General features: G+C 40.0%; 1 protein-coding gene across 5 annotated transcripts in view; it reads left to right on the top strand.

Moving 5' to 3' along the window:
- Positions 1 to 26,813, top strand: part of DMD (dystrophin) — a 2,218,635-nt gene that overhangs the window by 2,115,132 nt on the left and 76,690 nt on the right. For all 5 annotated transcript variants that reach the window (XM_063601607.1, XM_008970951.5, XM_008970952.5 and 2 more), the window contains 3 exons: positions 13,015 to 13,216; positions 16,041 to 16,126; positions 18,583 to 18,740. In XM_063601607.1, the coding sequence (XP_063457677.1) occupies positions 13,015 to 13,216; positions 16,041 to 16,126; positions 18,583 to 18,740 (446 nt within the window). The remainder of the gene's footprint in view (positions 1 to 13,014; positions 13,217 to 16,040; positions 16,127 to 18,582; positions 18,741 to 26,813) is intronic.

Raw genomic sequence — 26,813 nt, 5'->3', positions numbered from 1 at the left:
TTTTTATTTTCCAGCTACTGGCATTGGCATCCATAATTACCTTTGTGAAACTTGCACAATCCTTGTTCTACCTTTCTTTTTTTTTTCTTTTTACAAAATGTACTTAGTATTAGAAGACTATGACTATCTGATCTAAACCAAAGTTCATAGACATGTGTGGTTTGTTAGCTTGAATGCTAACGTGCAGATGAATGAAGTGGTAGAGGAAAAATGACAGAATTGCTTTCCTCCTTTTTTATCATACATCTGTGGAAAAATCCTGAAGTGTTACACAGCTCTATCATGTCATCAGATAGTTTATGTATAACTCTACTATTGTCTGAGGGTCTGTGTGCATTGATGACATGCCCATGAAACAGGCACAGTTTCTTTTTCTTTTTTTCTGTTTTTTTTTTTTTTTTTTGAGATGGAGTCTTGCTCTATTGCCCAGGCTGGAGTGCAGTGGAGTGGCGTGATCTGGGCTCACTGCAACCTCCACCTCCCAGGTTCAAGTGATTCTCCTGCGTCAGCCTCCCAGGTAGCTGGGATTACAGGCATGCCCCACCATGCCCGGCTAATTTTTGTTTTTTGTTTGTTTGTTTGTTTTGTTTTTTTTGAGACGGAGTCTCGCTCTGTCACGCTGGCTGGAGTGCAGTGGCGCGTTCTAGGCTCACTGCAGACTCCACCTCCCGGGTTCACGCCATTCTCCTGGCTCAGCCTCCGGAGTAGCTGGGACTGCAGGCGCCCACCACCACGCCTGGCTAATTTTGTTTTTGTAATTTTAGTAGAGACGGGGTTTCACCGTGTTAGCCAGGATGGTCTCGATCTCCTGACCTTGTGATCCGCCCTCCTCGGCCTCCCAAAGTGCTGGGATTACAGGCATGAGCCACCACGCCCGGCCTAATTTTTGTATTTTTTAATAGAGACGGGGTTTCACCATGTTGGTCAGGCTGGTCTGGAACTCCTGACCTCAGGTGATTCACCCGCCTCAGCCTCCCAAAGTGCTGGGATTACAGGCGTGAGCCACTGCGCCCGGCCCAACAGGCACAGTTTCTACTCTGATGGAACTTACGGTCTAACAAGGGATAACCAGGATGTTCATAAAATTTGTAGACATAAGCAAATATATGTATAATGTATTAAGAATGTCTACAGTTGGTTAAAAAAAATAAAGTGATCTTGTCGCTATTTCCAAGACCATTTCAATGTCATATATTTAGTTGTGCAACAGTGGGACAATGGGGTACTATGTGAACAGCTAACTGTGTGGAATGAGATTCAAAGAATGTTTGTTTGAAGAGGTGATGTCTAAGCTAGGTAACTCTAGAAGAGTAAGCAGCTCTCTCTCTAGGAAGAGCGTTCTAGTCAGAAAGAAGAGCATGTGCTGAAGGGCCCAGAGAAAGCATGACACATTCAGGAACTGAAAATATGTCAGTATGGCTAAAGCACAGAATTCCAGGGGAAAGATCTATTGTGAAATAATAGGCTGGAGAGAGAAGCAGGTTTTTAAAACCCAAGTTAAGGAATTTAGAGGTCAGAGGATTTGGCCTGGGGGTGACATAATCAGATTGTCGCTTAGAAAGATGATTCTTGCTGTGGAACAGAGTATGGATTGGTGCGATGTGGGAGTGACAGGAGAAAAACCTGTCGCAGTAATCTAAACCAGCAATGTGGTGGCTTGAATTAGCAGAGTAGTAAGGGAGATAAGTGGAGAGAATTTAGAAATATTTAGGAAGTGGATTTGACAGGCCTCAGTGATTCCTTTGATGTGGTGCAGGGATGTCCAGTCTTTTGGCTTCTCCGGGCCACAGTGGAAGAAGAATTGTCTTGGACCACACATAAAATACACTAATGCTAACGGTAGCTGATGAGCTAAAAAAAAAAAAAAAAAACACAAAAAAAGAAAAAAAAAGAATGTTTTAGGAAAGTTTACGAATTCATTTGGGCCTCATTCAAAGCCATCCTGGGCCACAGGTTGGACAAGCTTGATGTGGTGGGTGAAAGGGAGTCAAGGAAGACACTTAGGTGCTTGGCTTGGAATATCAGGTGAATGTGGGACTTGTCTGGTAAGGTTAGACACGGAGCTGTGGTGCTCAGGAGAAATATACAAACAACGTTTAGGGATCATGAGCCTGTAGGTGCTGCTTGTAACGGGGGAGAGGATTGGATAGCTCCAGGAAAGTGTAGAGTGAGAAGGGAAGTTATTTAGGACACAGGATAAGCAACCTACAGAAGGGACTGCGAAGGAATGGCCAGGAGGAAAGAAGGAAAATTCCAAGAGGTTATGATGCCACATGCTCCATGGGAAGAAAGAAAGAACCCGTTACCAGGGTCAGGTGTTGCTGGGATGTCAGCATAAAGTTGCGGAAAATGCCCATTGGACTTAGCAACAGGAAGGTCCCTAGTAACTTTGGTGAGATTTTAGAGGCACAGTGGAAGTGGTGTGGTGAGTTCAAAAGTGAACCAAAAGTGGAGGATTAGAGAAGGTATGAATGATTCTTGGAGAAATTTACTTATGAAGGGGAGAAGAGTGGGGTGGTAGCTAGTTGGAGGGGGCTGAGGAGTTAATGGAAATGTATGTACAGTCACGTGTTGCTTAACAATGGGGATATGTTCTAAGAAATGTGTTGTTAGGCAACTTTGTTGTTATGTCAATATAGGAGAGTACTACACAAACTTAGATGGTATAGCCTAGTACACACCTAGGCTGTATGGGATAGCCTGTTGCTCCTAGGCTATACACCTGTACAGCATGTGACTGTTGTGAATACTGTAGGCAGTTGTAACACAATAGTAAGTATTGTGTATCGAAACGTATTTAAACATAGAAAGATACAGTAAAAATATAGTGTAATCTCATGGGCTCGCTGTCATATAGGCAGTCCATTGTTGACTGAAATGTCATTATGTGGCACAATATGTGTATATAAGTGTGTGTGTGTGTGTGTGTGTATACATTGATCCTTGAACAACATGGGTTTGAACTGCTTGGGTCAACTTATGTGGATTTTTTTCAATCAAATGCAGGCCAAAAATATAGTATTCGTGGGAATGTATTTATATGAGTTTGAGAAGACAGGGTGAGATTACAATTATTGGCCCAAGAGGAGATGATAAATAATGTGAGTTCTCAGAGAATATGGGCAGGTAATCCAGAGCCCAAGGGAGGGAAGAGATACGTCTCTTCCACTGTAATGGGTGGGGTAGAGGGAAGGATCTGGGCAGGTCCAGGTAACTAAGAAACCAGGTAGCAGCAAGGTGAAGGATGTCTTACTATAAAGGCTTCCATTTTTTGTATGGAGAGGAGAGTCCCTGCAGTGCAGTTAACAGCAGGAGATGATGAAGTTGGGCTTATCTTTGTGGAGAATAAGAGAGAGGGCGGAGTTGAAAACCAGCTGTGTGAACCCAGAGGCGGCTGAGTGTTTCACGGTAGCTCCAATCTGCAGGGGTGTGGTATTTCCCCAGGCACACTTAGCAGTTGGGAGCCAGATGCTTCTGTCCTGGGGTAGGCAGAGAACAGCTGGGCAAGAGAAGTGAGGATTTGGGCAAAAGATTGATTAAAATGATACTGACAAGTCCCTGTTGGGTAGGAGAAGCTGTGAACGCATATGGAAACTGGTAATTAGGAGGTAGAGGGATGAAAAGGCTAACTCTTCAGGGAGGTAGGGGAAGAAGTAGTAAAGGAACTGAAGGTCAAGAAGTTGTGGTCAGAGAGAATCATAGATGAACATTATTTTGAAGGTGGAACAGTTTCAGGTGATTAGATCTAGGATATAGCCATTTGAGTAGGTGGCAGAGGTAGAGTGGATGTGAATTTCCATGGAGGTGAAATAGCAAGTTAAGGAACTGAGAGGCTAGAATGATGCATGAGTCCCTCATGCCAATGTTGAAATCATGCAGAATTGGAGCGAGAACTGGGCAAAAGAGAAGGACCGTGAACCCTGGCTGCCAGGTCTTCAGAAATAAAGGGGTTCAACCAGAGGATCTGCAGAGGCTAGCAATAAGATAGTCAAGGAGTCACTTGGCATATGGTTCTTACACAGAGATAGAGAAGAAATGCCTTAGAAGTGGAATTATTTGGAAAGAGAGACTAGGCCTTTTCCCTTCATCTTGGTATCCCCAATGCTTAGTACAAAACCTGGCACACAGCATGGTTCAATATGTTTTCATGAAATGAATGCATGAATCAAAGTCAACCAAGGCTTCCATTTCCTTATAGCCTGAAGTTATCATTTTTCAGCTATATAGTTGCCAAGTTTAACTGGTGTTTAAAGGGCTTTCCAGGTCGAGGATTTCCTTTGGACCTGTTAATACGTCATAGCTGGGAAAGAGTAGCTCGGGATGGGATCGAGTCAGGGGGCTGAATAGAGAAAGTTTTCTTGCCTCTTTTTCTTCACCTGCCCCTGCCCCATCCCAGAGCTACTGCTTTCCTTTAATAAAGGAGTAATTAGGCACTGGTTATCATGAAGTGCTAGAGAATATTCCTGTGAGATCCTAAAAGTTCAGAAGATAACCAGTTGTTCCAGTTTATAGTATGAAAAAAAAAAGAAACCCAGAAATAGACCAGATGGAAAAACCTTATAATGACTGTTCCTTTCTATAATGTCCATTTTCACCCTGGATTTAGGCAGTATTCGATTTTCCTGCTCAAAAAAAATTCCATTCACATATGTGTTTTATTGTCTGTCATTTCAACTTATAATTTCCAATAAACATTGGGAAAATGGGGGAATTTAATAATATACAAAATTTTGTCCATTGGAGGTGATAACCTTGTAATAAAGGTAAGCTCCGAATGTAGAATAATTTCTTTAAATTTTCACTTTTAAATCAATTTGAAATTCTCTGCATTTCCTTTCTGAGCATGGCTTTTCTAATATGTGAAAAAAATTGAAGTATGCCAAAATTAAGGTGTATTTATCTAAATTAAGTATTGAATTCTCATTAATGCTAGGAGGGTGCCATATATAGTAAAACTATAGAATGAAGAGTTCACCCCATCCTTTTATTGAACATATGTGTGGTCACATTACTTACTTTCAATATATGATTTAAGAGTTTTCTCTTAATTTTATATTTGCTTAGATTTAGCTCCCAGGCTTTTGTCATTTCTAAGCCTGCAAAGCCATGATAAAGAGCTATTGTCTGCGGTACAGGCAAATAAAACTTGCCCTGGCTAGCTTTCCCTACCAAAGGCCACTTCTACCAACTCTAACTTTAAGGAAAATTAATGATGTTATCTCAGTGATTTCCTGATGCCAGTGAAGAGTTTGAATTACAGATGCCTTGGAAATATGCACTTCCACCTCTATTAAGCACTTGATCTTATTTTTTTTCACTTCCCTATCAATGTTTCCGTATTGCAGAAAGCCAAATAACACAATTGTATCCACTATAGAGAATTCACTATTTAAGTGGAGAGCATCACCGTTGGCCTATAATGTCCCCAGTTTGTAATCAGTTAAGTGTTGCATGACTCCTTACTGCCTCTCAACACATTGGGAATGAAAATGAAACTTGATAGAAAAGCAGGAACAAAGATAAAATCTTGGTAAGAAGGATTTATAAACTGTTTCATATAGCTGATACTCCATTGAAAGTTATGAAGAAGGTCATTTAAGCATTTTCTTTCTCCCTCTGTAGTTCTGATGACATTCTACAGGTGTGAGGCTTCTAAAATTAAAAAGCCAACTTGTAAGAGCAGAAATAAAAACGCACTTAACAAAGCAAGTGTATTTAGTTTATTAATGTGTGGTGGGTTGGAGAGAGCCCAAACCATAGGGCTAAATATACTGCAGTTGATAAGTGTGACAAATATTCTGCGAACAGTAAGAAATAGAGAACATTTTGCCTCTATTCAGCAACTAAAGCACACATTATAGAGATTTGGTACAGGCTGGAGTTGTGTGAATAGTCACAGTTTCTGGACTCGCCCTCACCATGACAAACCAGGTGAAAAATGCACCGCCTTCTCTGTAAATGCACCTCACCTTTTGATGGTGCACTAAGGGTGACATTAGATAGGCTTCAGTTGCTAAAGAAGACTCTCAGGACCCACAATAACATGGCTTACAAATCCATGCTCTATTGCCAGAAAAGGCTACATTACAAGAGCATTACTGTCAGGATATGGATCCGCAGCCACAGGCTGCCTCCACAGCAAGGGGGTCTCGAGAGGCCAGTGTAATTATTTTGCCACTCTCCTACAAAAATCTACTTTTTATATATACCATGTATTATTGTTCACATAGGTTAGAGGCCATGTCTCTGTTAGTTCTGAGTTTAAGACATCTTGAGGACATAGCCAAACTAATTTTCTCAGTTTATATGGTTTGACAGATATTAGTGCCCAAGAGAGGTCTCATAACATGACCCGTCTATCTCCCAGGGGAAATACTGTAATCTTGTTTAGCTGTTACCCACTAGGGAAAGAATGGTTTTCTCTCAGTCGGATGCTAAAGAGATTAAAGAACACCTAGTTTTCTAGTAATTATTGGTTCCATTCTCCAGCTATCAACCTTGGCAGCTTGCCATCCCTATCCTTCCTCCTGGAATTGGATGCCCTTGAAGTGCCCTTCTTGCACTAGGAAGTCTTTTTCATCAGTTTATCATTTCTCATTCAAAGCAAATTCTACCTGGCCAGGTATCTCTAGCCCAGTTCCTAATTCTCCTGTTTCTTTTATTTCAAGTGGATTCATGCCCTTTGGTCCACCAGACATGTTGCCATTGAGAAATAACATCTTTAATGGGAAATACACATGAGACACAAAAATGTGACTAGGCTAAAATCATATGAATAGTAGTCACTCCTGAAAGGACTTTGGTTTGGGTATGTCACAGACATTTCTGTAGCCATCCATATCAAATTTCTAGCTTTTCAGTCTCAGGAAAGTAGGCCCACCAAATTCAACTTAAATATCTGTCACTGATTCAAGCTGTCCCAATTGTCCCTCCACCCACTAATGGCTTTCCACATGGAGTAATGGGGCAAATAGCTATTTTTTTAAACACATAATGTTATGACAGATGAAACATACAGCACGTAAGCCTTCTATCACATACCCAATACCTTTGTTAAACCTTCATCATCACAATTAATGGCCACATAGTGTTCATTGAGCTTGTTATAAATCATTGTTCTTCAGATTTGACTGGGTAAATATTCCCTCAGGGTATTTCCTGACACAGATGATTAATAACAGATATGTCCTGTGAAAGAAGAACCAAAAGACATTAACGAATACTAACCAAAAGCCACATTAATATTGCTCCATGGTGTTGTAGTCGCAGTTAGAACTCCCATCTCGTCATCCAGTGTGTTGGATAGGTTGGCTGACTCTCCCACTCACATCTTGGCTCTTTCAAGGAGGAGGAGGTTTTAGCAGAGTCCTCCACCCCAAGAGGCATCTGAGTCTAAGCTAAGGGAGCATATTATTCTCTTATTTTAAACCTCTCCGTAGGCAGCAACATTATATTAGGTTTTCCCTTTCAAAAAAAAAAAAGTATCGGCTGGGCGCGGTGGCTCACGCCTGTAATCCCAGCACTTTGGGAGGCCGAGGCGGGCGGATCAGGAGGTCAGGAGTTCGAGACCATCCTGGCTAACACGGTGAAACCCCATCTCTACTAAAAATACAAAAAATTAGCCAGGCGTGGTGGCGGGCGACTGTAGTCCCAGCTACTCGGGAGTCTGAGGCAGGAGAATGGCGTGAAGCTGGGAGGCGGAGCTTGCAGTGAGCCGAGATCGCGCCACTGTACTCCAGCCTGGGCGACAGAGCAAGACTCCGTCTCCAAAAAAAAAACAAAAAAGAAAAAAGTATCTTTGGTGGTTTCCTTCCCCTTGCAACAATCTCACCTTTTTCCTTTTATCATTAATTTTAAGCCAAACCTCTTCCCCAGCTACACACACACACCACACAATGCAGACAGTCCCCAACTTGTGAAGTTTCAACCTAGCAATTTTTTGATTTCACAGTGATGCAAAGTGATATGCATTCAATAGAAACTCTACTTCTAGATTTGAATTTTGATCTTTTCCGAGGCTAGTAATACGCGGTATGATACTCTCTCCCCTTGCTGGGCAGCAGCACTGAACCTCAGCTCCCAGTCAGCCACAAGATCATGAGGCTAAACAACTGACACTTTACTGTGTAAGGTGTTGCTAGACAATTTTGCCCAACTGTAGGCCGATGTAAGTGTTGGGAGCACATTGAAGGTAGGCTAGGCTAAGCTGTGAGTTTCAGTTAGTTAGGTGTATTAAATGCATTTGTGACTTAAGATATTTTCAACCTATGATGGGGTTGTGTGATAGCTTCAATTAGGCAAGGCACAAGGAAGGAGTAATCCATTCCATTGATCCTTGTGGAATGCTTGTGCTTAAGTACCAACTAATAGCCATAGTATCTTATTTTGGAGTATTACCAGCCTTTGATACTCTTAATTGTAGCCCCAGTTCAGGGACTACTAGGTCTGGCATCAAAAAGGAAACCTGTAGTGACATAGGGAATACCTGTAAGTGCCCCACTTGAATTATCTTTTTAATTGTAACTGGTCTCACAGGTGTAGCCCATTTCTCAAAAATGATAGTTGCTTCAGCTTTTTGGTTGGGACTCCACCTGCAGGCCAGAGAGGGTGAAGCCCAATGGAAAGAAATTCTGAACTTAACGTTAGCTTTTGCCAACCCAGCCAAGGAATTGGATTTTTTTTAGCAGCCTTGCCATCAGTTTGCAATTGCCTCCTAATCCATTTTGTTAGCTCCTGAGGTTCAAGTTCTCTCACTTCCAGATTCCACTAGAAAGTTACACCATCAGTAACCAATTTCAAAGCCTGTGTTACTTTCAACCAAGCGTAGCTTGTTGGGCAACTTCAAAGGTTCTTTTTCATCCCTTTTATCAGAATCCTCTTTTTTTCTTTCTAAATAATGCCTCAGTCATACTTTTAGCTAAGAATGAGTTGGAGGTGTTCTAAACAATCTTGCTTCTGACACTCACTGCCCTGACAGTGGAAGTTAAACAGGGTTCAATTGCTAAAGAGGACTCACAGGAACCAAATGACAGTGCTTACGAATCTAGAGTTCTTTGCAGAAAAAGGATGCAATATACCCACAACATTAAAACAAGAATAAGTGTCACAGCCACAGCCTGCCTCACAGCATAGGGTCCAGAGAGGACAGGTACAAGCTATAATTGCCCTCTGTCTACAAGAGCTACACCAAGATGCATTTTCTCTCTTGGAACAAGAGCTACTGATGTGAGCACAAAACACCTTGGAAACCAGGGAGCACAAATTGGAGTTTCAGCCGGGGTTTCTTATATCCCGTGGGTAACCTAGGCATACTGTTCCTATGTAACCAGCCTCAAACTCAGTGGCTTCCGTTGGTCTCACTGTGCCCGGGTAAAAATGGTCAATGTTACTGTTAGCAATAAACAATGGTGATAACCTGCAACTCATGGCTACACTTCAACACAGTAAGTCACTTTGAAAAGCAAGTGCTTTGACCAGGGCTCTGCACTGTGTAGATATTTTAGCAAGTCATCTCGTGCCAACTCCAGCCTCTCTGGAATTAACCCTTACTGCACAGACAACTACATCAAAGTGCATTGACTTTCTTGAAGTGCAAAGATTTGCTTGGGAGGTCCCTCAGCCATAAGTGTAAGTTGCCTGTAGAATGGCATGCCTGGGCAAGAAAAATCAGCAAACATACAGCAGTTCTTCCACCATTACTCACCTCTTTCTGTTTCTGTGCTAATTAGATCACAGAATTATTTATACATCAACATAGAATATCCAGATTGACCTATAGGATGAACTTGGGGTTATATAGGCACCATGAGACTTTTTTTTTCTCCACTAACCAACTTTTTGGTGCTTCTGTTTTATCCTACTGTTGTCATTAGCATGGAATGCAGAATGGTTTTCCTGTTCTGTAAAGTCAGTAAGGACACCTTCTGCCACCCACTTTTCCCCCTTACAATATGTACCTCCATGAGAAATCAGAAAACCTAGATATCCTGCCATAACACCCAGAGTGAGTCTCCATATCTCTGGTCTCAGTTGTCTCAACTGCAAAATGATTTTAAAGCAACCTTCTGGCTCTAAGAGTCTATCACTCTGTAAAAGACAAAAAAAATCTGTCTTACATAGAAAGGAATAGCAAGAGTTAGCTACTGTGGCATACACAGAAAGGAAAAGAATGAGCTTTTGAAGCTAGAAGGTTGAGAAGATGATTAGGCACAACCAGAGCCTCAGGAACCATTAGTGGGATCCCTGTGTTGAAGTCCTGCCTGCTCGCCGCCCCCCAACCGCCACTGTCTGCTTTTCCTGCACAGCAAAGAGGATCCTGGAGAGTCAGCCATTTTTATCCTGTCCCCACCCTCTCTCACCCCCACAGCCCTCATGCATAGGGTATCACCACATGGTCCCTGTTCTTCAATGGCTTCAAAGCCTATAGCATCCTCTACTGTAAACATAATTTAGAAAGTGAAGATGTATTAGAATACTTGGGTTTTTATATAGCTTTAAAGATAGATCTACTAGTGCATACACACAAACACACACACACACACACACACACACACACACATATACATATATATAATATATGTAATGGAAATTCCTAGCTTAAGGAAACAATGGTTTCACACAACTGTATCTGCTGGTTGCTTATTGAGGGTCCTAGAAAGAGCTAATCATTACATTTAATGTTTCATCAAAAAGTCTAGGTGTGTTCTCTAAGATGCTCATTTTGAAAAGCATATGCATGGCAATTAAATTGTCCCTATTGATATTCTCACCTCCTTTTCGGGTCCATAGCATGGATTGTGTATACCTAAATGGAATTTTTTTCAAAATAGCTCCATGAAAGTTGAATTCTGTTTGACACGTTTGTTTAGGGAAATGTGCTCTTCAGTCTTCTGTGATGGATTGTTCTTGTGTTTAACCACATCCAGTTTTAGCAGAGCACACTGCACAGTATTTCTCTCCTAACTGTGTCATCTTCTGCTCCTGTAATTTCAGAGCAATTGCTTTGCTCCCCTCTGGAGCTATTTATACTCAACATTTGCTGTTCTATGTGTTACCCATTCACCTGTACAGAGATAAGAGCAGGCCCCATAAAATGAAATGCATGCAGTTTTTCTCTGTTCATTTCCATCACACGGCTAAATAAAGACTCTTAATACAAAAGTGATTCGAAAAATTTTCACTAGTTACTTCTTAAATGCCTGGATCAGAGGCAAAATATTTCTGATGACTAAAGCAGAGTAACAAAAAAGAAAATAATTGAAAAACTTCAAACCACCCATAGCTTCCTTCAGTATATAAGGAAACATGTTGGGAATATTGGTGTTTGGAAGAAATCCATTCCTCTCTTCCAGTAATGGAGCTGGCATACCGTGTTTCTAAGTGTTCCTACTACGTGCACTTGAGTATGTGCCCTCTGAGGCAAACAAGCACACAGAAGAGAGAGAGAATAAAAGTTTGAGTCTTCTGTCTCTCTCCAGCCTCCCACACAGTCTTCTTTCAGCCACTCCCTCCTCACGTCCTCCCGTCCTCCTGCCTCCTTGCGTTGCTTTTTAAAATTCTGTATTATTTTTCTCACTTGACTCTTCAGATCAGTCTCCCAAGTTATCTTCCTTCCTCCCACTTTAAAGAAAGTCTCAGCTTCCATGAAAAGGGTCATTTCTCTACCTTTAGAGTATTTCAGAGCAAAAACAGAGGGGCCTTCCCTTCCAAGGGAGGAGTGCAGACTCCTGCTTCCACCACCATGTCTGTTTCATGCTTCTGGGGAAACTCCGGGATTTTCTGTTTTCCTTCTTTTAAAAGAGAAAAATGTGTGCGCAATATAGGTGCAAAAGTATTTTTGCAGAAACCTACATAGGTATTAACCACTATTTTTGTTTTTTTCTTAATATTTAATTAGAATTGGCCATGAATAACTTGTAAAATATACGAAAGCCTTAAGTTTGCATTTCTTTATTACTGGGAAAGGTGTTTACTGAGCGGGATTTACCTCTATTTATGTGAACTACATTTATAATTGAATTGCCCCTTCCCCCTAGATGCATGAGAGATTTACTTAATTAGCATTGATTCCTTGTCTCAAAGGACTGAGAATTCCAACCAGAGCTTAGGTGTATAAGGTAGTATAAAAGCAATGTTGTTGTGTTTCTGGTTTGGCTAATAAATTGGCTTTAGAGAAATGCATCTTTTTGTGACACTTGGGAATAAAGCTTGTGATTTGCTGATGTTGGACAAGGTTGAAGTTTCACTTTTGTTAAATTTTTGTCCCCAGCATAAGATTAAATAATACCTCCTCAGATCAAGGGAATTTTCCTCCCTCAGCCTTATAAAGTTGTTAGAGGACTTAGAAAGAATATTATGAAATACAATTTGAAGGTGGAAGGAGAAATAAGCGAGCCTCAGGTCTGAAAACTGGATAGATTATACAATTACTTTAGTTTGCCTATAGAAAATTTTAGTGGATAGTATTTTTTTCACCTAATATTAGGGTAGCAGAGAGATGCTGAGGTGACTGATATTTCAAGGAGAAAAGCGCTTAATGATTATAAATGCATAGCTAGAAATAGAGTTTACACAACCTTAGCCATACAGATTAATCTAACAGATCTTCTCTAATACTAATACAAGAAAGTATCATCGGATCTCTTTAAAAATTTCTGCTAAAACATTTTCTTTTTCTTATTCAGGTGAAAATTGACTCTGTTTATGTGGAACAGGCTAGGTCCCCTTAACTCTCAGATATTCCCCAGTAATCCAAGGATGGGAATTATATCTTTGCCCGTATCTTCACCCAATGCCAGTGAGATTTAAGAGCAACTTCAGATCCTGAATACTGATCAGACTCATCAACTTAGAGTCGAGGCATAAAAATAAAACACCTTTCAAAGAGAGTGTGGTTCACGTTTGGTGTTTATTAAAGGGTATGAGAGAGTCCTAGCTAGGATTCTCAAAGGAAAAAGGACTCTGAAAGGACGGTTTTACTCTTTGAGTCATTTGTGATTGTATTTGTTTTTGCAGTGGATCTCTTGAGCCTGTCAGCTGCATGTGATGCCTTGGACCAGCACAACCTCAAGCAAAATGACCAGCCCATGGATATCCTGCAGATTATTAATTGTTTGACCACTATTTATGACCGCCTGGAGCAAGAGCACAACAATTTGGTCAACGTCCCTCTCTGCGTGGATATGTGTCTGAACTGGCTGCTGAATGTTTATGATACGTACGTATGGCATGTTTTTATTTCCCGGGCTCTGTCACAGGAGGCTTAGCGTACAGAATGGTGAAGTGTAATTAGCATTACAACAGGGCCCTGGAAGCTGTGGACCTAATGCTCTTCCTGTGATAAATCATTTTTGCATTTATGACTTGAAAAATATTTTGATAAGCTAGGAGTTAAGAGCCAGAATGTAGATTGCTCTCAGATTAGAAAACAAACAAAACCCTGAGACACTCATTTTTCAAATAGTGGAATGAGTCAACATATAGCCCTTGGTTCTTTCCCTTTCTCGCCCATGGATTTTGGAATTCTTCCATGCACTTCAGGGGTGGCTTCCTCTCACTGGCGGCCATGGCTGTGCTCCTGGAGATACTGGCACACCTGTCTCCAGATCAGAATGGTCTTAGCTGATACTTAGGACACTTTTGCAGAAGATTATGAATTGATAGGCCAAACAAAACGAAAACAAGCCCTTAATACAGCAAACTTAGCTTCTCAAACTGAGAACATTTTTCGTTTTATTTTGTTTTTTAATAAGATTTTATGAAGTTTCAGTTTGGCGCCTCCATTCATCACTCTCTCTTAGAGAACAATTGTTTGTTTTGGATTGCACACAAGGGAGATATCCCCAGTTCTGATTTTTTTTTTCTTGAGCTTAATGAAGACAACTGAAGAAGGGAGCAGAAGGAATTGGTCTTAATTTTGCCTAAATTCTTCTTAGATCTCAAAATTATTACATGCCTCATTTCACCAATCAAGAACATATTCCCATTTGGAAATCTGGGAGGGTTTTCTGAAAAGAGTTGCAAAACAACTGTTTTGCCTTTTACCTTTGTTGTAGACTTCTACTACCTTTTGAACTAAAATTTATACCTTTTTTTCTTTCTTATTTTGATAAGGTCTTGCTTTTTAAAATTTCAGGACCACCTGACTATTACATTCATCATAGTCATCTACCAAGTCCTTGAACATGTCGGATTTCATTTGTGAACTACATTCACATTAGTTTTGATAAGAGTTTGTATTCAGGTTTCCCCTCAAATATATTTTGGCACTGTTGTCTTTGCAGATGACATGTGAATGCATTCTGAATGTATAACTCCCTTCTACCTGACTGAAAAGTAGTTGGTGACAATTTTAACTCCTTGAAGACCTGAGTTGCTGTCTAAAGTGGATTTGTTAAATTTTGATCTACCTTTTCTTAAGAGGGAGAAAGATAAGAAAATTTTCCAGTGATAGGAATTTGGTTAGTCCGTTAGTGCCCGGGATTTCTTTTTGACTGAGGGATTTAATAAATTTTAGTAGCTGGAAGTTGAGCATATTGTTCACCGAAAATGACCGCAATTGGGACCTATCCTTTGTGATTTTGAAGTGCTAATAGGCGAATTATTCTGAAATATTTTCTCCTTTTTCTTTTTACCAATATCTAAGGGCCAGTAGCTTTCCATAATAAAATAAGCCAAAAAACGATTGAAAGACACATTGTAACTTTAATTTTAGGTTTCGAGGTATTATGTGAAGGTCTGTTACATAGGTAAACTCATGTCACGGGTTTGTTGTACAGATTATTTCATCACTCAGGTATTAACCCATTTATGCCTAGTGTTCCATTATTGGAACACTAAGCTTGTGGGAATTATTCATATCCTACTGCTCAAGGTCATCGCCAAGGTCTGATTTTCACAAAAAGTAATTTGCAACCTCCAGCATAAATGGGTTAAGCGCAGTACCCAATAGTTGTGTTTTCTGCTCCTCTCCCTCCTTCCACCCTCCACCCTCAAGACCCCAGTATCTGTTGTTCCCTTCTTTGTGTTCGTGAGTTCTCATCGTTTAGCTTCCACTTAGAAGTGAGAACATGCAGTATTTACTTTTCTGTTTCTGCATTAGTTTGCTAAGGATAATAGTCTCCAGCTAATCCGTGTTCAAAAGACATGATCTCATTCTTTTTTATAGCTGCATGGTATTCCATAGTGTATATGTACCATATTTCTCATTGATGGTCATTTATATTGATTCCATGTCTTGAAAGACGTTTTCTACAAAATGGAAAACTTTTCATTCTTATTTTTCCTTTTTTTTCCCCATGGATAAAATTAGCTTATTAATAAATTTGTTACGTAAAATGCTTTATTTCAGTTTTCTATATGCAAATATAGAAAATAATATGCAAATAAAAGCAATCTATATTAAAACACTGATATAGCAACAGTTTATAAATTTATTTTTTAGATCATATATTTGAATGTTGTTTAATAGAGTATGATATTTTTCTTACAGAGATAAACATTTATATTTTATATTATGTGTTATGTGGCCTGAAGTAATTAATTTTCTTTCAATAAGGGGCAATCTGATGAAGATCTGAGCATTTAAGAGGGCTGAGCAGTTAGTTGCTGGTAATTTTTTTGGCTTCAATGACCAAAGTAGGTAATTTGCTTTAGTAACCAAAGTAGATTGGTGAAGATTAGTAATGCTTCTGCTTACCAACTTAAACCAAGGTGGCTTTCCATAGGTGAATAGAATTTTTTTTTCTTAATTTATGTAGAACTTTTGCAGTTCAAATAAGGGTTTTTAGGAATTGAAACTTGGTAAACATTCAGTGGTCAAGTTGGTTGAATTTCCATTGCATTGTAGGTCATCAGTCAAAGAGATAATGAATTTGGAAAAGTTCAAAACAATCTTAATAAAACAGTGGTCAATAGAGTTCACACATCATTGAGCACTTTACTCTTTTATTTTTCCTTTTCAAGGCTTTATTCTTAACTAGAAGTGTTTACCCTCTAGGAAAGGGTCAGTAATTGTTTTCTGCTTTGATTCTTCATAATAGGGGACGAACAGGGAGGATCCGTGTCCTGTCTTTTAAAACTGGCATCATTTCCCTGTGTAAAGCACATTTGGAAGACAAGTACAGATGTAAGTCGTGTATACTAATGCTGTATTCTTTTATTAATGTTGGCTAATTACCCTAGTTCTAGATGGGAAATGACAGACTGTTCTTATTTGACAGCAGATTCCTAATGTAAGATGTAGAACTGCTTTTAGAGTGTCATAAAATTTGGTTTGTGCCATTCCTTGTCAAACATTAAAATGCAGGCATTTAAGTAGAGAATGAGGATTAGCTTTTCCAGTCCGGGTATTATTTTACATTACATTGACTGTGTCTGAATAAAACACATGTTCCTAGGGGATAAAGTCTGATTTTCTAACCTCTTTCTGTAAGTCGGAAAAATAAGTGTGAAGATTTAATCCCTGCACTTGTCTAGTCTTTGGGTTCTTATTTGAAGAATACTATGTGACATTCATGTTCAAGAAACGTTGTTTATTTTATAATCATCTTACTGCAAGTTGTACTGACACATCCAATTCCGTGACATGACTAACATTTTATTATTTGAGAGACAGATAGCTTGCTGTTTCTTAAAGGATAGATACGTACCACCCTACAGAATTTCCTTTTGATTACGCATTGGGTTCTTCTGCTTAAAAACTGTAAAACCAAAATAAAAGCCAATGCTAGAGGAGTGATGGTTCAGATGACCAAGTGACCATCCATTCATATTGTGAAAGGCTGCAGTGGGTTTTCCCCTTGAAATGCTTATAAGCAATCTTTTCAGTAGGAATATTAAACAAATTCAGCCTAGCTTGTCTTTTCTCTCTTCCCCTGAGGCCTAGCCACACATGTGAGGAGATGTGCTAAGCTTCAGGACAGGCAGGAGACAAAAGCCACTCTGTCTCCTACTGATCATTTCTCCTTCAGGAGTAAGCCACAAAATACACAAACCATTTTGGCTCTCACTTTTATGTAGTTTCCACTTGAGTTTTCTCATCCTCTGAACGAGAGAAAAATAACTGAACAGCTTTTGTTAACCATTTTTCAATGTATTTTGGATGAGATGGGATATCTGTGTGCTTTTCTCCTTTAAATATTGTAGTTACTTATTATAGGTTAGGTTCTAATCTACCGTATATATGGTATACTAACAGCACATTGTAAATATAATATTAAATTGAATAATTGAGGAAGCTTTGAGTTGGTGTTTTGAATAACTACTAAGAGGGAACATGTTTTTAGGTTGGTGAAACAAAAATATTAAATTCAAAATGAGATGTTTGAAAGTAACTCATAACTTTGAAAATAAACATCTAGGTATGTATATCGGAGAGCAGATAAAAAGCTGTGTGTACAATCTCAATTTTTAGTGCCATCTTAGGTATCTTGTTAAAACATTTAATTTCCTAGAGTTTAAAGTGTGCTTATGGGTACAGAAAGCTTTCTTGGATTTACTTTTTTTGAGGGGCAACTTCTAGGTGAATATAAGGTATGATTAAAATTTTATATCTGAGAACAAAACATAACATTGCAAGCATTCAGTATGTTCATTCATTCTGTTACATACATTGGGCACCTACTATCCACCGGGTACTGCCATTCTACTGTAGATACTTCTGGCACACAACTGACCAAGATATGGTTCCTTCCCTCAAGGGGATAGAATTCTCCTGCCAAAAAAGATAGACACATATTGAATCAATGCCAGCATAACATGATATGAGCTATTAATTAGAAATCTGCAGCCAGGCGCAGTAGCTCACACCTGTAATCCCAGCACTTAGGGACGCCGAGGTAGGAGGATCACTTGAGGTCAGGAGTTCAGGACCAGCCTGGCCATCATGGTGAAACACGTCTCTACTAAAAATACAAAAATTAGCTGGGTGTGATGGCATGTGCCTGTAATCGCAGCTACTCAGGAGGCTGAGGCAGAAGAATGGCTTGAACCCGGGAGGCAGAGGTTGCGGTGAGCAGAGATCGCACCACTGCACTGCAGCCTGGGCGACAGAGCAAGACTCCGTCTCAAAAAACAACAACAACAAGCTATGCACAGTATCCTGTGGGAACACATACATGATGGACTAGAAGCTCAGTGATCTTATGACTCCATAAAGAAGTCCCAACTGTGGTACATTTTTGAATCTCTGGTGTCCAAGGAGGGTGGTGCTTTGGGCCAGTTATATGTCTCTTAATGCTAAAACACTTATTTTTTGATGTAGTTACATCCTATATACAATAATTCCCAAGGATTATGTTCTGGCTTAGAAGAAATTTAAGTGTCGAGGGTACATGTAACTTGCGCTTCTTGCAGTGACACAGTTTATGTAAAAGTTATCACACTTCATATATATACAGTGATCATTAACTTGATTCATAAAAATAATAAATATCCAGATTAGCACAAATTAGAAGTAACCCCACTCTGTGGAAATATTGGCTACTCTTGAGAATTGCTACTGGAATTGAGTTGGATGTCAGGTTCTGCTGGCATCCATGGGTGCTGTGTTTTGACTGTTGCAATTTTCTTCTTCCTTTGTAGACCTTTTCAAGCAAGTGGCAAGTTCAACAGGATTTTGTGACCAGCGCAGGCTGGGCCTCCTTCTGCATGATTCTATCCAAATTCCAAGACAGTTGGGTGAAGTTGCATCCTTTGGGGGCAGTAACATTGAGCCAAGTGTCCGGAGCTGCTTCCAATTTGTAAGTTATTCACCTTCTAGGTAACATATTTATTCTTTCATATTTTAGAAATTAATTAAAAAACCCGCAGAGCTTCGTTTTCTCATATTAGCTCTTCAGGAGGCAGTAGGTATGGGATTTGGGATATTTGGAACCTCTGTAGTAAGCAGCTTCTGGAACTCTAGGTTTTGGGAAAGAAGACAGTGCTGAGGAAGGAAAAGAAGACAGTGCTGAGGAAGGAAAAGAAATCTCCATCTGCAGCAGGGACCCCACAGTTATTGAGGTGCTAGAGGGGAAGAAGTTCAGCAAGGGAGGAAATAAGTCTCTAGCCACAGAAATCCTATGTATATAAGAAAATGGCCTTTGTAGGCGAGTCTCTTAGTCTCTGAGTCCTTTCTCTAATTCTATCATTATAGCCTCCTTTCAATGGCTGTTGGTAAATTGTTAGCACAGCTGTCCTTTTTTTTAAAACTGTCCTTTGTAGCTTTGACATTCCCCTATTATTCCAAAGTCTAGAGGTGTATACTCTCTGCTAATGTCCATCACTGACTGAACACACTCTTGTCCGTTCTCTTTCCTATCCTGTCCCATTGCTTTTTCTCTGTCGTAGTCAGTGCCCCAGAAACACCCTCTTCTTCCCAAATGCCTGAGCACTCCACTGATAGACATTCATCTTGTTCTAATTTTTTTTCTCTTTCTTTTTTTTTTTTTTTTTTCTTTTTTGAGTTGGAGTCTCGCTCTGTCACCCAGGCTGGAGTGCAGTGGTGAGATCTCTGCTCACTGCAATCTCCACCTCCCGGGTTCAAGTGATTCTGCTACCTCAGCCTCCCGAGTAGCTGGGATTACAGGCGCCCACCGCCACCCCAAGCTAATTTTTGTATTTTTAGTAGAGACAGGGTTTCACCAGGTTGGCCAGGCTGGTCTCAAACTCCTGACCTCAGGTGATCCACCTGCCTCGAACTCCCAAAGTGCTCGGATTACAGGCGTAAGCCACAGTGCCTGGCCTCTAATTTTTATTAGGTAGATAGTGCTACAGTGAACATCCTTATCATTTAGCTTTTGTCTTTGAAGCATTCTTTATAGGATCAGTTCTCAGGCGTGTGATTGCCAGACAAAATAATATAAACATTTTTTGTGGCCTTTCTTCAAAAGTTGTTCTAATTGTAACGCTATCAGTATTGAAGGAGTAAGATGCTTTCGGTATCACATTATTCACAGTGTTCTTATGTTGTTGTTTTTGTTTTTTTCAAGTGCTAAGAGCTGTTTTTCTTATGTAGGGTTTCTCAATCCATTCTAATTCTATTAACAATGGCTGAGATTTACAAAATGGAACTAGCTGTAGAACTAACTGGGTTATATCTGAAGTCTTTGACCACAGACTAGGATGAAACTATAGAAGGTTTCCTGGGCAGAACACTGTGACTATTTAGGTGTTTAAAGCAGTTTGAGTATTTATTTAATAGTTAGTTGGACAGATTTACCGGATGCACACATAATAAGTTCATTTATGTAAAGTGGGATATGCTGTTTGAATTATTTTGCCAAAATTATGGCAAATTAGTTGTAAATGTAAAATGCATGTGGAGAAATAAATATCTTTTCCTCCTCATACCCAAACCTTCCAAAATGCAGATAGATGATCAATCCAATCAATCATCAAAATGTAGACACAAGTAACTTCCATACAATGAATATTAATGGCCACAGGCAATCTAGGTTCATTTTGATTTTTTAAAATCCAATTATAAAACAACTTGCCATAAACGCAAGTTACTTCCTAATCTTTTGGTTGTGTGTTTTTTGTTTTGTTTTGTTTTGAGATGGAGTCTCCCTCTGTCGCCCAGGCTGGAGTGCAATGGCGCGATCTCGGCTCACTGCAACCTCCGCCTCCCTGGTTCAAGCAATTGTCGTGCCTCAGCCTCCCGAGTAGCTGGGATTACAGGGTGCCTGCCACCATGCCTGGCTAATTTTTTGTGGAGACAGGGTTTCACCATGTTGGCCAGGCTGAGCTCAAACTCCTGATCTCAAGCAATCCACCTGCCTCGGCCTCCCAAAGTGCTGGGATTACAGGTCCTAATCATTTTTCCCCTTTAGTCAAGTCTCAGTTACTCTTTGAGTTCTAGTGAAACACACACACGTGTTCATATATAGGGATATATAAACATATGTGTGTGCATTGTGACTTGGGTTAAAGGCAAGGCTCAGTGATGGTCCCTGCTGCAAAGTAAACTAGGCTGTATTCAGGGCCAGCTGGATTCTTTGTTTTCTCGCCCGAGTACTGACTCATCAGGAAGCCACCACCATCCTCACTGCAGCCTCTGGCCCTCTTGGATTTGGTTGTCAGGATAAGCGGTGGCCAAACAGAAGCTCTGCTTTCCCTGGGCTGCCCCCCTTATCAGGAGACCAACCTATTCCATTTCTGCCGGCTACATCCTTTTGCTGGATAACCTCCTACTCCCCTAAGCCCATGTCTCTGGTTTGGTTACATTTCTGTCTCTGTAATAACAACTCTGTATTCTCAGTCTCAAAGCTTTGAATTCAATCCATCCTTGCATATTTATTGAATGCCTCCTGGTTGGCCAGCCAGTCTCCAAGCTCTTTGAAATGTGAAATGTGTTTTGTTTTGTTTTCAGAAGGGGTCTAACTTCATCACCCAGGCTGGAGTGCGGTGGCACGATCACAGCTCATTGCAGCCTCGACCTCTGGGCTCAAGTGATCCTCCCACCTCAGCCTCCTGAGTAGCTGGGACTACAGGCATGGACCGCCACGCCTGGCATTTTTTTGGTGTGTGTGTGTGTGTGTGTGTGTGTGTACAGGGTCTCTCGCCATGTTGCCTAGGCTGGTCTCACGCTCTTGGGCTCAAGCTGTCCACCCACCTCAGCCTCCCAAAATGCTGGGAGTACAGGCGTGAGCCACGGCATCCAGCCTTGAAATGTTTTCTATGAGACTGGGGGGAAATCAGTCAAGATATGAATGGTGGTAACAGGTGGCTTTTGATTTTCTCTGTACTATTTTTATTTTCTGAGTTTTCTTCTTTGAACATTTATAATTAGAAAAAAAATTAGTAAAGTGCTGCCTCTTTTTTTAGGGAAAGAACATGTTTTGTTTGATTGCTTTCCATTGCCATTCTTACGTTGTTTCCAGACCTTCTCATCATTGCACTGGCTTCCTAGCAAGCCTCCACTTCACACTCCAGTCCTTTTCATTGGTCTTATTGCCCTCATACTAGTTTTAGAGAAAAGCATTTCCCATATGATGCCATCCTTGAAAATGTCAGTATCTTTCTGTTGTCTAGTGAACAAATCCTAATTCCTCTATTTAACTCTCAGACCTTTCCTACTCTGGTTTCATAACCACCCATAGTTTGCTTTCACTATCATGAAACAGCTTCTCCTTACCATTTGTACCTATTATGCTTATAAATAATATTGTTACCATTGCTACTAACAAAACTTTGTTCACATGAATTCTCTTATTTAATCCTCACCAAGTCTTTGAGGGGAACAGAATAGTCAGGCTTTGGAGATTTTGCTTTTATTATTGTTTAAGTGGATGAATAATTTATCTGCGCCCTTAAAGTCCCTCAGCTGGTGGAAGGGTTTGATTCCTAGTCCAGTATGCCCACCGCCACATTTACTACCTCATTCCCAAATATGTAGTTTCTGATACTTCTGCTCTCCAGCTTCCCAAGGCCAAACAACAGCTACTTTTCCTGAGTCCTGGATAGAATAAGAAAAGGTATAACAAGACAGGGGACCTTGAGGGGGAAGAGGAATTAGTTTGAAGTGCTGGCAAATGTAGTATTTCTAATCAGATGCTAGTAAATTCCATATGTATGGTGAGGCTTTCATTACTTAGATTTGGGGAGCCTCTCAGCGTTTTAGCAATTTGCAATCAGGTTGAATGGATCCATTGTAAATACTTAGGAATCCACGTCCTGGCCCTGGCATGCTTTTCCTCGGCCAGGTGCACTGGCGGTCACCTTGCCTTTCATTGTGCCACGTGCATAAAAATACAATGTTTGCTGTAGGGAAAGATAACAGGAGTGAAAATGCCCTCTGCCCTTTGTTTGAAGTATAGGACCTTCAGAATGAGGCTGGGCTGGTTCCTTCAGCAAGCTTGTGCTCAAAGGCTGCTGTTTCTACCAGCCTGAGGTAAACGGTAATAAAGTACTTGTTTATCCTACAAGTGCATTCCTTGCATTGCAGATTTGATTTCCTTTGATTTCTTGTCACCAACTGGAAACCTTACTTTGTTTCAGGTTGGTACAGTTAGAAAGGTACTGAATCTTCTGATTCAGACAAGGGCCCAGTAGTGGCAAGAAGAGAGGTACGTGTTTGTGTGCCACACTCTCTGGATTATCTATTAAAGGTTTTCTCATATCCCTCCCCACTAACCACTTAGAAAAGGAAATCACCTATCAGGTCTAAATGAAAAATTTTGCTTATTTAAAAATCACTATAGGTCTTCCAAGGAATTATCCATTAAGCCAGGAAGTGAAATCACATCCATGGATATGAAAAAGGAATAGTCACTGTAAATTTATGGCTTTGACAGTGGTATCTTCGTAGATACTAAATGAGGCAACAGGATATGTTTCCACATTAATAGCATATTGCAGTCAACACATTTACTGGGAAATTGACTCATTTTGGGAGTGATAGAAGTAAAGTTTTGCAACGAGTTTGTTTAAGAGATACAGCTGTAATTAATATATTGCCAGCTTGTTCCTTTCTCATATTCCATGGAAACAGCCCTGTTGAGAGATTAGATTGATTTTTACGACCTTAGTAAGGCCAAGCCTGCCCTGGCAGTGAGTCACATAGACTGCCTGAAGGAACCTTGAGGATTTTCTGCACCTCTCCTTTTTCAGATGAGAAAACAGGCCCACAGTGGCACAATGAATCTAGTCTACATCGTGCAATTTACATCATGTTATGGCTTCAACCAGTTCGGAGACTAGATTGAAATAACAGAGTGTTAATGTGTCAATGTGATCCCCTATATGAATTTTAGATTGTAATAGAATGAGATAGATAAATAAACACCCCTCCTCCAAAACACATACATGCACACACACCCATCTTTATTGAAAATACTCTAATCCCAACATAGCTGTTTAGTCTATCTTCAGATAAAACCAAATATCACTTTTAGGTGGGAAAACTATACAGTCATGTGCTGAAGAATGACATTTTGGTCAATGACAGGCCATATATACTATGGTGGTCCCATAAGATCAATGTAAGAAGAGATTATAATGGAACTGAAAAATTTGCATTACTTTGTGACACTGTAGCCATTGTAACATCATGGCACAAAGAATTATTTCACAAACCTGCACTGCCAGTCATTTAACAGGTAAAAAAGTATGTTTTAAAATATTTTTAATTATTATGGACACATAATAGTACTTATTTATGGGTTACATGTGATATTTTGATACAAGCATACAATGTGTAGGGTAACACAATCAGAGTAATTGGGGTGTCCATCATCTCAAACATTCATCATTTCTCTGGTAGGAACATTCCCATTTCACTCTTTTAGTTATTTTGAAATATACAATAAATTATTGTTGCTATGCATGGTAGCACGCACCTGTAGGACCAGCTTTTCAGGAGGCTGAGGTGGGAGGATCACTTGGGCCCAGGAATTCAAGGCTGTAATGCACAACAATTGCACCTGTGAATAGTCACTACACTCCAACATGGACAGCATAGTGAGACCCTATCTGTAAAAAGATTTAAAAATATATTGATTACTATAGTGGCCTTATTGTGCTACCAAACACTAGATCATATTTCTTCTTACTGTATTTTTGTACCCATTAACCATCCCTTCTTTATCCCCCGATCTTCACTACATTTCCCAGACTCTGGTAGTCATGATTTTACTCTATCTCCATGAGTTCAATTTTTTTTTTTTTTTTTTTTTAGCTCCCACACATGAGTGAGAACATGGGATACTTGTCTTTCTGTGTGTGGCTGATCTCAACATAACGTCTTCCGGTTCCATACATGTTGCTGCAAATAATGGGATTTCATTTTTTATGGCTGAATAATATTCCATTATGTGTTTATAGTACATTTTCTTTATGCATTCATCCACTGATGGGCGCTTAGGTTGATTCTATATCTTGGCTATTGTGAACAATGCTGTAGTCAACATGGGAGTGCAGATATCTTTTTGTGGTTTCGATTTTGTAGTATCTTCTTCAGTAAACATTTTAAGGACTTTATTGTTCAGATAACATCAAGTATACCAACTTTATATTCAATATGCTTCACCTATGAGAGCTGGAGTGTCAAAATCTGTTTATTTTACATCTGTTTTCTGCCTCCTGTTGTACTTAGTATTCCAAATGAATAAGTTGCTTTTCCATCTATCTCCTGAATTTCTCTATTTGTATGACAAAAATGAATACCATCTATGCACAGTTGTTGTAATAATGTAGAATGATATGAAAATGAGAATAAATTACAGTCTCAACTGTTGAGAACAAGTATTTCTCTGTGTTAGAAACATTCCCAATTCTACTCTTTTAGTTATTTTGAAATATACAGTGTATTATTGTTGCCATGCATGGTGGCATGCCCCTGTAGTCCCAGCTACTCAGGAGACTGAGGTGGGAGGATCAGTAACACATAAATGATAAAGCATTCCAGAATATCTGGAGAAGTGACTGGCAGAGTGGTTAAGTGCATAGGCTTTGAAACCAAACTGTGCCTGAGTCCAAATCTGAGCTCTGCTATTTGCTGGCTGTGTGACTGTGGACACATTTCTTAACCTTCCTGGCCCCTGAACTCCTGGAGGTGATTGTGAGGATTAAATGAACCAATAGAAGCAAAGCACTTAAGAGCTGTAGTGGATACATAGAAGGTGCCCAGTGAATGTTAGCTATGATTATCTAAAGTGTGTTGTGGCATGAAAATATCCTGCCAATGTTAACAGTTGCTTTTATCTATAACAAAACATCATCTGTGGATTGCATTTTAGAGATTCTGGAGATTCTGTTTCTCTGCAAATGTTAAAATGCCATATCAGGAGACTTTTGGCTGGTTAGACAGCATTCCCCGGGTCAACTGATTACATTTTTTTTTTTTTTGAGACAGAGTCTCGCTCTGTTGCCAGGCTGGAGTCCAGTGGTGCCATCTCGGCACACTGCAACCTCCACCTCCCAGGTTCAAGTGATTCTCCTGCCTCAGCCTCCCAAGTAGCTGGGACTACAGGCACGTGCCACCACGCCCAGCTAATTTTTGTATTTTTAATAGAGAAGGTTTCACCATGTTGGCCAGGATGGTCTCAATCTCTTGACCTTGTGATCCGCCCACCTCAGCCTCCCAAAGTGCTGGGATTACAGGCATGAGCCATCGCACCTGGCCGATTCCATTTTATTAATAGATTTTCCATCTTGAAAGTAACTCCTAAAAACCCTACTTCACTTAGGTTTCCTTTGGCTTTTTGTGTATTAATCAGACTGTGGGCCCTTTGGTTCCATAGACATTCCTTTTACACCCCTTTTGGACGGATGAATACTCACTAGTAACTAAGTAATTAGTAAGAGTTACTACACTTTGGTATTTATAAAGAGGTGGCTTTTCCCAGAATTGAAGGTAGACCCTAATAGTCCAATCAGCCTTCCATAGAGATAGCTGGCTGCCATGAAAAGCTGAGAGATATCACCGACCTCTTACTGGGCCTGCTCATGAACAGTTAGTTAAAATTCCTGCAATTTTCAGAAAAGACCCTTATCAGAGTATTATCAGTATTGTCTGAAGTTTAATATTGGTTTCCAGTTGTTATTTTTAAAAATTATAAGCTACCGTGGGTTAAGCTTTATGATGATCTGTTTAAGTGGTTTGTTTGATTAACTTCTCTATTGGAGTAATGGATGTTTTCTTCACCAGAATTTTGAAGATAGGTTTGTGTTGTAGTTGAAACCTGTTTTATTTATACACTTACTGCTAAGGAAAAGCACACGTCATTTTGTTTTCCATCTTCATCCTTCTAAAGTAGCACTTCATTGTTATGACCAAATCTTTCTTTCTTCCTTCCTTCCTCTCACCCTGTCTTTTCCTTCCTTCCTTCCTG

The sequence above is a fragment of the Pan paniscus genome, chromosome X, assembly GCF_029289425.2.
Source record: "Pan paniscus chromosome X, NHGRI_mPanPan1-v2.0_pri, whole genome shotgun sequence".
NCBI classification, from domain to species: Eukaryota; Metazoa; Chordata; class Mammalia; order Primates; family Hominidae; genus Pan; species Pan paniscus.
This window is presented reverse-complemented; position numbering and strand designations above follow the sequence as displayed.